General features: G+C 37.2%; 1 protein-coding gene across 6 annotated transcripts in view; it reads right to left on the minus strand.

The window, feature by feature from the left end:
- Positions 1 to 243: 243 nt before the first annotated feature.
- Positions 244 to 14277, minus strand: part of LOC5571525 — a 531761-nt gene continuing 517727 nt past the window's right edge. For all 6 annotated transcript variants that reach the window (XM_021847436.1, XM_021847435.1, XM_021847439.1 and 3 more), the window contains 8 exons: positions 14000 to 14266; positions 13585 to 13942; positions 13291 to 13520; positions 13067 to 13234; positions 12793 to 13001; positions 12564 to 12727; positions 12341 to 12476; positions 244 to 303 (listed from right to left, as the gene is read on the minus strand). In XM_021847436.1, the coding sequence (XP_021703128.1) occupies positions 252 to 303; positions 12341 to 12476; positions 12564 to 12727; positions 12793 to 13001; positions 13067 to 13234; positions 13291 to 13520; positions 13585 to 13942; positions 14000 to 14266 (1584 nt within the window). In that variant the 3' untranslated portion in view covers positions 244 to 251. The remainder of the gene's footprint in view (positions 304 to 12340; positions 12477 to 12563; positions 12728 to 12792; positions 13002 to 13066; positions 13235 to 13290; positions 13521 to 13584; positions 13943 to 13999; positions 14267 to 14277) is intronic.

A 14277-nucleotide genomic window follows, 5' to 3' on the forward strand; every position in this document is an offset into this window, starting at 1 on the left:
GGCGAATCACGAAGTTTTATGTCAGTCACGGTCGCAAGCACGCCACAAAAGGACGGCTGTGGCTATATGATAATAGGGATTTCGTTGCGTACTCTGCTGTTTCGTTCGACCTTATCGGCGGTACCTACCTACCAACCCCTATACGAAACGACGAGTGTTGCTTGAACGAAGCAAAAGGAAAACATAGAATGACGGACGTACGCGCGCCGAAATGTATACTATACGAGTTGCTCGTATCTTTTCAGTGTGTTTCAGCCAGCCTTCATCCACCGGTCTATCGAGTATTCCAGGGCGGCAACCCAGCTAGAGAAGAAAATAGATGGAAAAGCAAAAAACAAGTTGTCTAATGTTAGATCACTTTGATATTTAAATTGAGTTGCTGCAGTTCACATATTGGTGTAGAACTAAACAGTACGACAGCTGTCAATGCATACGATTGTACGTGTCAATCGATAAGTCAACATATTTAGAAGTCAATATGTTGACTTATCGTCTGTAGGTTCTTCTATATGGTTTCGGAGTATATCTTCAGAGAGGTCAACAGAAGGGTCCAACGTGTTTTTTGACAAATAATCAAGTCCAAAAAATCCAAAGTTCGTCCTCTAAATTCATTGCTTTGGAACCACGGAAGTTACTAAGAAAATTTGACTGTAACCAGCCCTGTAGTCCTGCTTAGTCGCGCTTAGTCGACGACTAAGAAGCTTTTCTTAGATTTTTTTTTTACAATTTTCATCCAAATTAATAAAAAATGTAAGCGATGTGATAAAGTTTTGCAAAATCAGATACAATCAGACGCTCTTTAAGATGTCAATAAAAAAAATCATGCCTGTATCAACGCCCTGGAGTTATATGACCTTTTGCATGCATATCAGTGTCATCTTAACGCCCTGTAAATATCTATCATCGCCCTGGAATAGTTTGTCCTTTTTAAATCAGATGCACACACTCAGTTGAGGGGGACGGACCTGGTGTAGTGGTTAGAACACTCGCCTCTCACGCCGAGGACCTGGGATCGAATCCCATCCCCGACATAGTCACTTATGACGTAAAAAGTTATAGTGACGACTTCCTTCGGAAGGGAAGTAAAGCCGTTGGTCCCGAGATGAACTAGCCCAGGGCTAAAAATCTCGTTAATAAAGTCAAACCAACACTCAGTTGAGCTCGGCTAATTTACATTCTTTTGCCGAGTTCCGCACAGCCGAGCGATCAGCAACTGAGTTTTAGCTGATATATCAGCAAAAAATCAAGTTTGTTTATAGCAGCTCCTGTGGGTGCCGCTGACATCAAACGTCACTTTTGCTGAGTTGTCAGCAAACGAACTTTAACCGAGATTTGCACAGCTGAGATCGGCATTCTGATTTAAGTGTGCATCTTAACGCCCTGTATGACATCAATGAAATTGTCAAGATATATCAACGCCCTGGAGTATTTTTACCTTGTTTCACGTAGATCCGGTAATTGTTACGTCCTTTATGACACCAATTTAAAATTCCAAGCTGCACACTTAAATCAGAATGCCGAGATCAGCTGTGCAAATCTCGGTTAAAGTTCGTTTACTGATATCTCAGCAAAAGTGACGTTTGATGTCAGCGGCACCCAAAGGTGCTGCTATAAACAAACTTGATTTTTTACTGACATATCAGTCAAAATTAGGTTGCTGATCGCTCGGCTGTGCGGATCTCGGTAAAAGAATGAAAATTAGCCGAGCTCAACTGAGTGTGTGTGTCAACGTCCGGGAGAAAATTAACCCGATCTCATTAAGATTAAGTGCATTTTGAAATGTGACTTTATCCTACTAAGATCATATACATTTGAACACCCTGTATGACATCAATAGACATTGCCATGATCTACCAACTACCAGGAGTAATTTAACTTTTTTCACATTTGACAATTTCAAACTCTATCAACGTCCCGAAGAAATTTTACCATATCCCATTTGGATCAGGCGCATCTTAACGCCCTCTAGGACATAAATTGAAAATTATAAGCTGTATCAACGCCCTGAAGTAATTGATCTTATCTTATGTATGATGAGGTGCATCTTACCGCCCCGTAGGACATTAATAGAAAATTTCTAGTGGTATCAACGCCCTGGAGTTATTTCACCTTACCTATCAATATCAGGTGCATATGAACTAGTATTTGTCTTGTCTTGTATTGTATTGTCTTGTATGACAGCAAAAGTAATGTGATAACATGTACCAACGCTCTCGAGTAATTTGATTTATTTCACGTAGATCCAGACATATTAACGCCCTTTCGGACATCAATTTTAAATTCCAATCTTTTTCAACGCCCTGAACAAATTTAACCTTATCTTATTTAAATAAGGTGCATCTGAATGCCTTGTAGGATATCAAAAGAAATTGTCAAGCTGTATCAACGCCCTGGAGTAATTTGACCTTTTCCCATGTAGGTCAGATGTATATTATAGCCCTCTAACATATCAATTGAATAATTCAAACCGTATCAACGCCCTGAAATAAATTGATCTTATCTTTCGTACACACCAAATTTTCGTTTCACCTTCCAGCAAAATAAATTGCTGATGCGGCTTCAGCAAACAAAATTTTACTGTAAATTCAGCATCATCGATCTTGTTTGCTGGACCGTTCAGTAAGTGATAGAATAACTGAAACAATCAGCAAAACGTATGTCAAACACTTGTAATTTTTATGGATAATTTTTCCTGCAGCATCCACATCCCTAAAGTTGTTTCATTTCACATGAAACATCATTGATTATCCTAAATTTGGAAGTTCTTGGCGTCAGGTAAGCAATATAAATAACATTAGTTGGAAAATCAGACATAATGTTAGTCCCTTTGCTTTCAGATACCTATAGTTGCATCCTGCATCCAGCAGAACTCCTGCGACATTGTTTACAATATGGATTCAATATAATTTCTGCAGATTATGGATATTAGACAAAAATAAAGTCTTGTATGAAATGTTAGAAAGTCTACCTGGTGATTTATTTTCAGTATTTATTTGGAAAAAATGTCTCAATGGAAGAGAAACATTCAGGCATAAAAAATGCTGAGCAATTTTCGCGAGATAAAGGAATTGCTGAAAGCCAGCAATCGAGCTGTCAAAATACATTGCTGTAAGTTCAGTAATGGCTTGCATTGCTGGATGGATTGCTGGATTTACAGCACAAAAAAAATCAGCAAAATTTTGCTGGCTTCCAGCAATAAAAATTTGGTGTGTAGATTAGGTCGTCTCAATGTCCTTTAGAACATCAATTAAGAATTACAAACTTTTTTAACGCCCAAAGAAATAAACTTTATCACATTTTTATCAGGTATATCTCAATGTTCTGTAGGGTGTTGAAATAAATAAGCAATATGTATCAACGCCCTGGAGTAATTTGACCATGCCACATGTTGATCAGCTGCATCTCAACGCCCTCTAGGACATTAAATGAAAATTATAAGCTATATCAACGCCCTAAAGAAATTTTACCTTATCCTAATAATATCAGGTGCATTTGAAAGCCCTGTATGACATCAGGCACAACCTTAGGCTGTATCAACGTACTGGAGTAATTTGATATTTTTTCATGTAGATCAGTTGCGTACTGACACCCTCTATGACATCTATTAAAATTTCCAAGCTTTATCAACGCACTGGAGTAATTTGACCTTGTTTTACACAGATCAGGTCATCTTGAGGCTCCAGTAAGAATCGATCATTTGTTAAAACTGAATAAGCGGTTTTCATTCTAATGATCAACAAATCAAGAAAAACAAAAAATACCTATGATAAACAGACGTTTTTGTTGTTTTACAATTTTTGTCTGTTCGTGAGAAAATTTCTGTTTCAACTTTGTAAACACGGATTCTAAATAGAACCTTAAGGTGATTATAGAACGAAGCCACACCTCAAATTTTCAAGAGCACAAGACTTAACAACCAAACAGCGCTTCGCGTTAAAAATCTATGCCATTGGTCACCACCACCAAGCAAGCAAGTTGATTGGTTTTCAACGCGAACAATTGTCAGATACTCTCGTCTTGTGCACTTGAAAATTTCAAGTTTGGCTTCGTTTTATAATCACCTTAACGCCCTTTAACAAGAGAAAAATCTATGCTGTTCCAGAACCCTAGAGCAATAATATGTTATCCTATTTAGATCAGCTGCATCTTAACGCACAGTATGATATCAATCAAATTTGTCAAGCTACATCAACGCCCCGAAGTAAATTGACCTTGTCTCATGTAGATGAGGTGCATCTTAACGCCCTGTTGCACAACAATTGAAAAGTCCGAGCTGTATCAGCGCCCTCAAATAATATAGTCTTATCTTACGTAGATTTTGGTGAAACCAAGTGCATCTCATCGCCCTGCAGAATATCAATCAAAAATGTACAAACTATACCAACGCGCTTCAGCGCTGTGGAATAATTTGTTCTATTCTCACGGAGTTTTTTTTTGAGATCATGACCATGTTAACGTCTTAATACAGTTCAAAATTTTGTGGATATATTGTTGCATTTCATTCCACAAGGATCTACGTAAAGTTATATTATTTCATGATAATGATAAGCTCAAAATCGTTGTCCTGCAGGGCGAATCTGGTATGCACCTGTAGGCGAATTCAAGCGGGAATTCCTTCTTAATGAGTAATAGAAGAAAATTTCCTTTCTTTGATGAACTTGTTTGACTACTACTTCAATGTGGATTAAGGATAACCCTTAATTGCTTTGAAGAAACGCAGGAGTCCTCGTTGATCCACATGCAAATAACTGCACGAGTCGTTGAAAGAATATTGAAATTTGGAAGACAATTTTGAAGCAGCATTTGCGTTATTTCTGAATTTAATGAAACTAGTTTAAAAACTAGAAAAAATAGTTATGAATACAATTATATTTTTCACGATGTTTATTTTTGAGCGGTTGTTTTACGAAAAACGAAGTAAAAAACCTGCGCCAGATTTTTTTCTATGCATAACAACATTCTATATTAAAACTAAATAACATAAAACTTCGAAGAACATTAAAACTTGCTTACGTCGTTTTTTCGAATAACGCGGTACGCCAACTGACGTACTGAAACATTTGTGTATGGGGCAATTGTGCACACTTGGAATAAATCGCAGTATCCTGTCAAATAAATCACCGAATTTTAACTGTAAACAACAAAATTACAGATTTCTCAGTGAATTCATTTATTTTACCGACAACATCCGTGTTCAGTTCAGCGGAAAAAAGCCGTGAAACAAACAAATTTACTATACCCTGTGAAATACTAACGAACAGTTCGGTAACAGCATTATTTTTACCCAACTTCTGTCAAATCGTTTGACAGCCGCTCTGGCAGGTATGAGCTCTTTTTGTATCAGTTTTTGCACATCACTTATAAGCAGTGAAAGCTGGTTTAGTGGTAGTAAGCCTGCTTTCTGATTGGTAGGTCAGTAGTTCGATTCTCGGTCGAGCCGTTTCCCAGTTTTTCTTGATGATTTTGTTCAGAGATTTTACAGATCGTTCGGTGATTTTTTCACCAAGCCTTCAGCTGTTGCGATTGCGGTATAATTTTACAGTGATCTGTATTTTTTAAATGTGTAAGATACACTAATGCAATTAATACAACATGTAAAAAATTGTGCATGAATCTCAGCACTAACCCCGTTGAGAATTTGTTTTCAGTCGCTTATAATATTTCAATCATGCCTGAAAATGATGAAGTCGTAAATCATGGATGTTGTTGTAATGATTCTAGAACTAAGAAAAAATGTTTAGAGATCTGACCTTACTCAATATTTCTCTAATCATATCTTATCGTTATTTATTAAAACGTCAGGTGGGAGTTGTGTTTGATCCTTCGACCTTGACGCTTGCTCCTGCGGGGGCGGGCGATGAGGGCAGGATCAAAAATAACGCGCGTTGGTCGCGTAGCATTTAAAAAGTTCAGTGATTTGTTAGTAGTGTTTGATCCTTTGATCTTGTCGCTTGCTTCTGTGGGGGCGAGTGACGAACACTTGTTGGGCGTTCAATGCGTTTATCGAGTAATATCGCAAATCCGATTAGACGCATTCATTTAAAATTATATCTTTATCGTTTACCAAAACGAATACCTTCCCCATATCCAAACTCCCAGTGTTTACTTGTGGAAGTGCAGAGGACTCTTCGGCTTCCATAAAGCAAGTAACACGTCAACATTTCTCTCTCATCCCAAATTGACCTGCATTCGCACGCAGCCGGCGCCGCTATTGTTTATTATAATAATGAGAGCACCAGAACTTACAAATTAAGGATGCTACTGATCTCGAGTAGCGTCTGTAGCGTGTAAGTACAGCTGTTCTTGCAATAACGGAGAAGCATCTGCGGGCGGTCAATCATGCTCATGATCGTTTATTAAAACGTCAGGTGGTGGCAAAAATGTTCATACAAACCGGTTCTTAATTTTCAGTAATGAATGATGTTCTTATCAATTTGAGCTGTGTTTAACAAATGAAACGATAATATCAGTAAATATCGGTCACGTATCAGCCTTCTAAAAATTATCGAATTATTTTTGGAACCAGGAGTTCCAAAAAAAATACAACACGTCGATTCTACTAAACTTACGCTTATAATTTGCGTTTCACAATTTCCTTATCATGAGAAGATAAAAACCTGGCTCTGTTTTTGTAGGAACGTTACACCAGAAAGATAGATGATGCCGGTAAGTTTTGTTGTCTGTTGTATGAAACAGTTCCACCGAGTTATTAAATGTTTTTCCTGTAAAATAATTCGATAATTTCTACTATATTCAATTCATTAAGAAACTATAACATAACTATAACTTTTTCTGAATTTGAGTACTTCTTGTATAACATTGACATATAGAGATGTCGTACATCTGTTAAAATAATTTGTGGTAAATTCTCAGACCTAGTTTTTGAACTAAACAATGTTGAAGCTTAGGAGATCTCTTCGATCCCTATTTTAATTGAATTGGAACACAATCGTCTAGATGCATACTGATTCTCTTGTGAATGTTCCAAACATTGAAATATCTGCGAAAATTTTCTTTTGAAACGCCCCATTAACTCTTGGAAGTAGAAGCGCCCTATGGGTTATATTAACGCCCCCTTCTAAAAGGGACGACTAAGAAGCTCAAAATTTACGACGACAGGGCTGACTGTAACCCATAGAGGCGGTGTCACAATACACAATGATCTCTTCATACAAAAGATGGAAAAAAGTCTTGAAATAGATTTCTCATATTCTAATGAAGTTTCTTTACTCTGATAGACCAGACCGAGCGATTTTTAAAATAATTATCATCATCACATGGTTAATTAATTTTTAGGTGATATTTACATATATCAGAATTCTATGTTATCAACATGTTATACAGGTCGGACTCGATTATCCGGAGTATCGATTTATTTTTCACTCCGGATCACTGAAAGAAAAAATAAAATCTGCGATGAATAAACTTAAATATTATCTTTTTAGTTGTTTTATTTATATGATGCAGTGGCGTAGCCAGATTTTATTTCTAGGAGCATTAGGGGTCTCGAGAAGAAAAACATTTTTTGATCAGCATACACAAAAAAAACTTTTTCAAACCACCTACGTCCAAAACTGCTGAACCATTCATATTGTATATTGCAATACTTAAAATCGAGTCTAAAATTCCGGATAGCCGAGTCTCCCGATAATCGAGTTCGACCTGTATTGGCTTCGTCAAGCAATGCTGAACTTGGGTCCAGCTAGTGAATAGTTTGAAAATGGAATCCTTAAGTATCGTTGTATTGGTATCTTATTAAATGATTTTAAACAAATATGCCCCTTAATTGATACCCAAACATAAGCATATTAACAAACGATAATTCTCAGTATTGTCACATCCATTCCAGTTAGTTAAACTACAGAAAACATTTCTCAATTAATCTTATGTTGCGCCCAGCATTCCTTCAAAACTTTCTCGAAAATAATATTAAACAATAAAACAGAAATGCGTACCTAAGTAAACTAAAAAAAATCGTTCATATAAAGTTTTTTTTTTTGTGGATTTCGTTCAACTGTTCTTTTGAAAACTCTTCCGCGAATATATTTGAAAGTTTATCTAGTTCAGGATTTTTTACAGAGTTATAAGAAAGAGAAACATTATTATGTCCCAGAGCTTCATCCAAGTATTTCAGCAGAAATTTGCTTGTTCAACAGCTTTAGTGATTCTACTCGGGAATTTTATAAAATTTCAAACTATTTTGAAATTCATTATTGAACTTTTAAAAGATGTTTCCAGAAATTTCATCAGGTATTCTTTAAGGTGATAGAAATTACTTTTCTGAACGTTAATCCCTGGATTCATACATAAATGACATTTAGAAATCAATCACTCTGCATTTTTGGTTTTTAAACTGCTCCAGGAACTCCTTAATAATTTTATTAGAGATTTGTTTACAAATGACTCTACTAACCCCTCCATATCCATGTCCTATTTATATCAGATTGCTAGAGTAATACATGTCAAAAAGTATTTGAAGATCTTTCTAAATAAATTTGTCGGATAATTTTGTGGGAAATTTCAAAAATTTCCGCAGAATTTCTGAAACTTTTTGACGTAATTCCTGAAGATATACTTTACAGAAAAGCTGCTTCAAAAAATTTTCTTCTATTTTCTTCGTATTTTATGTTTGGCAATGATTGACGTTTGAACGAATGTAATTTTTACTGAAGGTATTTGTATCTAGCTTCTTAGCAAATGTTTTGAATGAACTCCGAAGTTTCATTATACTATGACGAACAAATTGACGTAGACACCAATTTTTCCTAGTTGAAGAAATTCCAAACAATTTTTTTTTGCAGGGAATATTACAACTCTAGAAATTTAACACGACAACCTTGGCGGAAGCAATAAGTTTATTCATTCGAAAACACGTTGAAAAAAAAATCAAGCAGTATCAATTAGAGAAGAAATAAATAAATGAATAATATAAATAAAAATGGAATGGTGTTCGTATGTCACGAAATGGCTCACGAACGGGGCAACGTATTTGGATGATTCTATTTCCATTTTGTACGTCAAGGGTTCCGACGTGTTTGTGTGTATAAAAGTTCCAGGATGTTCACCGGGAAAGTAGGAAAAACGGGACTGAACGGAACTGTCATTTTGTATGAGACGATTCATAGCGGGTTTCAACAGCCTACTTGATGGCAAGACGAAGTTTGCCGGGACAACTAGTGAATAATAAATCTATGCTCGATTTTTGCACACCAGTAGGCGAATTTCGACGAACAATTTGTTCAAAGAGAAGAATTTTTTTCCATTGCCCATCAGCAAGAAAATTTTCGTTTCTTACAAAAAAAGAAAAGCTCCGGAATCCGCCTACAGGTTAAATTTCCGCCATCCATCTGAATGAAATTGAGCCAAAAGTTGTGTATGAGAGAGCTATAGATTTAGTTAAAATACACCACTTTGCTGAAGACAGCACGCTTATTTTAACATCTGGTAAAAATAGGTTAATTTAGATTTTTTAAGTTATTTTTTAAGTGAGTTTTTTGAATTCCAGAAAACGACGTTCTTACAGTTTTTATAAACAAAAAAATAATCGCAATTTAAATGCCGCTTAAAGGAAAATAAAAGATCGGACCAATACCATGAGTTATAATTTTCTAAAATTTCAATAGTTCTACACTTAATTCTGCTTATAACTTCCAAACGACAAGGGTGATAAAACAGCAATTTTCAGCAAAAAATGTGTGTAGAGGAAGTCTCTGCAACTCTTCTGAAGACCACATTCTCTAAAACTGTAGACAAAAATGTAAGCCCAATTTACTGATTTTTTGGTGCACTCTGAGTTAAAATTTCAGAATGAATTTACTACGCTCAAAGCAAGAGATGAAAAAGAAGTGTCTTCTGAAAATTTTTATAAAAATATTTTCAATGAGTTTGCAGAAAAACGCAATCAAAAATTTCCTCAAACAAAAAAGTTTGATTCAAATTAAAACCTAAGTGAGGACCACCCTATTAAACTATTTTCCAAGACGATGCTGAACTCAACTACGGAAACATCAAATCAATGAGAACAGAGAAAACACTTTTTTCCTGCACAATTGTCGATTCGGGCCATTGTGCAATGGTGTAAAGAAGAAACTTCTCGTTTAGTATCATACAGGCACGGTAGTCCCCTGACCATTATCATCAGAAAAAAAAACTCTATCAAATCTGTGCTCACCGCCACCAGTCATTTTTTACAGCTATGCTGCACGTCTGAGCGAAAATTCAAAAAAAAAAATCGTAGGGCCCGTTTTGAAGTTACGCCCTTGTGATTGTATGAGTCCAAATATTCAAAGGAAATCTGGGATATTCAGACGGGTTTTCATTGGCCGTGTTTATGAAATGAAATATACGATCAATATTTAATTCAAAGTTCATTTATTTGATTGTTTGTAGCTTATGAGTGAAGTTTTTATTGAGAAGATCTGCGAAATTTTAAGTTACCGTAAAACGTGGTATCTGTGATAATGCGGGTAACTTTGATGGTGCGAGACCCACTACATACTAAGCCAAATATCATGATTTCTGTTAATCGGTTAAGTAAAACGAATGCAAAACTATAAAAAAATAGTATAACACTTCATGTAACAGCTATTTTCATTTGAATTGAGAACATTTGAGGCTTGATATAAGAATTTTTTAAAATTGAAACGATTTTAGCATTTTTGGAACGCTTACCAACAATCTGTTCTACGACCACTATATGATGAAGTTTAGTTGGTCACTTATCCTTGACAACCTAGTTATCATCGAACTTGAATATGGTCTCAAATCTCTTAGCGAATATCATTTTCACAAACTGGGACCATTTTTGTAATCTAAGTCAGATATTTCCATATAACGTTAAACGCCTAGAGGTATGTAATGCCCTATAAATGTTCCGGAATTCTCGCATACTCTGAGATAACGCCCTAAAAGCCATTGGTAGCCACCTGTGTAGCTCGTTGTTTCTGAGCAAAAGAAGGAATAAGCATCCAAACCAACATCACGGGCAGGTAGATAATGATCCTTTCTTCCCCATAGCGTTGTTAAATAGCAATAAAATCCATTCAAATGCTCAGAAACAACGAGCTACACACATGGTTACCAATGGCTTTTAGGGCGAGATCAGAAGTTATGCGAGAATTCATTCAATTTTGTTCGATTTATACTCCATTATCAAAGTTACCCCAAAACAGAAAGCTGAATTTCGATTATATGAAAAATTATAAATCCATTCAAAATAAATCTTTTGGCAATCTTTCAACTGCAATCGAGGATGCCAGTACTTGTTTTAAAAATATAAACTATAATTCTTTAAAACAGTATGCATAAATATTCAAGTTTCATTCGGAAAAACTATCAAAGTTACCTCGTTTTACGGTACCCCCAACGGTAAACAAGAGAGGATTTTATCATCGCTCTCTCTATGGGGCTCTCGTTCGCTGCTCTTATTCCGTTACATTGCCAATCATAGACCGCTACAGATGGGATGTTTTTCTTCGCTTGCTTTGATCGTGCTTCAAAATCATATGAGAGCTAATTTCGCAATACCTTTCCAGTATTAATTCAATCAGAAAGTCGATGAAGAGAAATCGATCACTGCGAATACGCCTGTACGATACTTAAAATGAAGGTGGAATATTTTCAGATATTATTCCACATATTTTTAAAGGCTAGCTATCAATGATTCCTTCAGGAAAGTATCAACAACTTCTCAGAAAGTTTTTCAAGAAATAAGTATCTCTTCTCGAATTTTTCAGGAACCTAATCTAGGATCCATTTAAACGATTCTTTTCGTTAATTTTGCAGGGGTTATTCAGCGATTCTAAATCTGAACATATCATACAAATATTGATATATTGAGTCAATAAATAATTGTGATTTTCAATAAAAGCTAAGTGATATAATAACGCTGCATGAAATTTAATTTGAAGATGCAACAAAGCCAACCCTAAAATTGTCAAGAGCACAAATTCTATGAACCGAACATCCGTATTAGATGACAACTTCATCGATTGGTCACGACCAGCATGTGACCAATCGATCAAGCTTTGAGTTTGATCGGATGTTTGGTTCTCCTGACTTGTGCTCTTGAAAATATTAGCTGTAGTTTCATGGCATCTTCACCTTAAAATGAAGATAGATCGAAGCCAAATTTCAAATTTTCAAGAGCATAAATCTGGAGAACCGAACACCTTTTTGAGCTGAAAACTTAATCGATTGGTCACCAACAGCTAGTGACCAATCGATTAAGTTTTCAGATTGAACAAATGTTTGGTTCTTCAGATTTGTGCTCTTGAAAATTTTAGGTTAGGCTTCGTTTCATCTTCACCTTAAAATTAAATGAAAAATAACTGGTACTTACCGTTTCTTGTCCATTTCTGTGTCAGTATGGAAGTAATAGTGACGCAACGTCAACTCTGGAGGAACAATCTCAAAAGCGTACTTTTTGCCACCAGCAGAGGATGGTTGAACTCGATATCCTTGCAAGCATGCCATTCCTGATGGATGAATTAAGAGTAATAGGGAATGTTATCAGTTTACAATAAAAACAAGATTTTCAAAACCCTTCTCCCAAGCATTCTTACCGAAAGCATTCTTGCTGGTGCTCTCGTGATAGAAGTAGAGAACAGCATCTTTCAGCACACAATACCGCTTGGTCCATGATCGCCACTTGCTTCCTAGTTTCGTCAGAGGACCGACACAATCTGGCTTTGGAATTCCGTTCGGTGGCAGTCTTAGATTACGAGCACTTGAGTGATAAACATTTTTTCCTCTTATTAATCAGTCATCGACCTATTAGCAAACTACAATTACCTTGTATCCAACCAAAGATCATTCTGTTGAGCCGCATGGCTGATTATGGCTATCCATCGACTCGCAGCTTCATCCGTATCCCCGGCTAGCTTCACCTTGGTGCCCTCTTCAGTTTCGATGGCAAATGCAAAAGGTCGACCACCCGCTTCCACCCCAAGTCGTTCCACTTTGTGGTTGGTCAGTATGATGGCACCGATGGGTTGGATATCCTGGAAGCAATCATATTATCCATAATAGATTATAGATATCTTTATAGAATGGCAGATGTACGTACCAACTCTGATTTGTAGAAATATAGACAGTGGTCAGGGCGAAGCGAAAACCACCGTCGAACCCATTTAGTAGTAGAACTACTGGACAGTCGCCACAGAAAACCCGAGTAGATCGCTGGATTGATTGTAGTATCCTCTAGCGGAGACAACACACCGATCGTTCTTGCAACCTAAAAGATGAATCCTCATACAATAATACGAAATTCTTCAATATATTCTAACCTACCTCCAACTCCAAAGTATCACTACCAGCGTGAGCGATTTTGACCACTTCTGAGTGGCTCTTGTCGATCACTGAAATCCCATTCACCGACAGCACGATGTCTCCCACTTCGAGGCCCGAACTTTCCGCTGGAGTATCCGGCTCGATGGCAGAAACTACCACTGGCTTGGAACCATGTATGCGGAAACCAAACTCACCTGATTTTCTGCATACCACAACCGTTTTGTCCGTTTCTGTAATGAAAATCGCACATCGGATCAAGGAATCTCGTTATGAAGTTAGTCTCCATGCCCTTACCAAAGCTATTCGTATTCTGCCGGCGATACATCTCTACGCATGATTTCCGGTGGACCAGTCTATGAGTGATTGCTTGATACTTTTTACGGAAGTCCTTCTCGGATTCGGTTGACCCTCTTCGTTCGGCAAGATCCCGAGGAGGTCGATCAAAGCTACCTTCGCCAAGGAGATCATGTCGTCGCCATACATCTCGGTCAGCAATGCAGATCCACAATCCGGCTTTGTAGTTACCATGATAGACACCTTGCTCCGGTTCAACCTGATGGTCGCTGTACGGAGCTACAGGCGCGACACAAGGTGAAGATCCTGCGGGTCGTAAGGTACCCTGTTCGCTGTCGTCTTTCCCGCGTTCCTCACTCTGAAAAAACAAGTTACGCTAAATCTATCCCAATTCTTGTTTTACGCAGATACAAACCTTCGCTCGATACTCCTGCCGCGATTTAAAGTGCCTACGATCGGCGTGTCGATCTTCGGAACGAAATCGCTTGTCCATCTTCTTATACAGTCGTGTGTGGTGGGGAGTTTTCGTACAATCGGGAGAATCAGCGAACCCCTCCGGGGGCTGCACTATATCCGGTCGATCGCCGTCCGTCGAATCTAACGTTAGTGCCGTCATGGATCCTTCCGATTCACCGGGAACACTAACAACCTCGACGTCCTTACCGCAGTGATGGCAATGAATCTTCGGAAAAT

Source organism: Aedes aegypti, chromosome 2 (genome assembly GCF_002204515.2).
Source record: "Aedes aegypti strain LVP_AGWG chromosome 2, AaegL5.0 Primary Assembly, whole genome shotgun sequence".
NCBI lineage: Eukaryota > Metazoa > Arthropoda > Insecta > Diptera > Culicidae > Aedes > Aedes aegypti.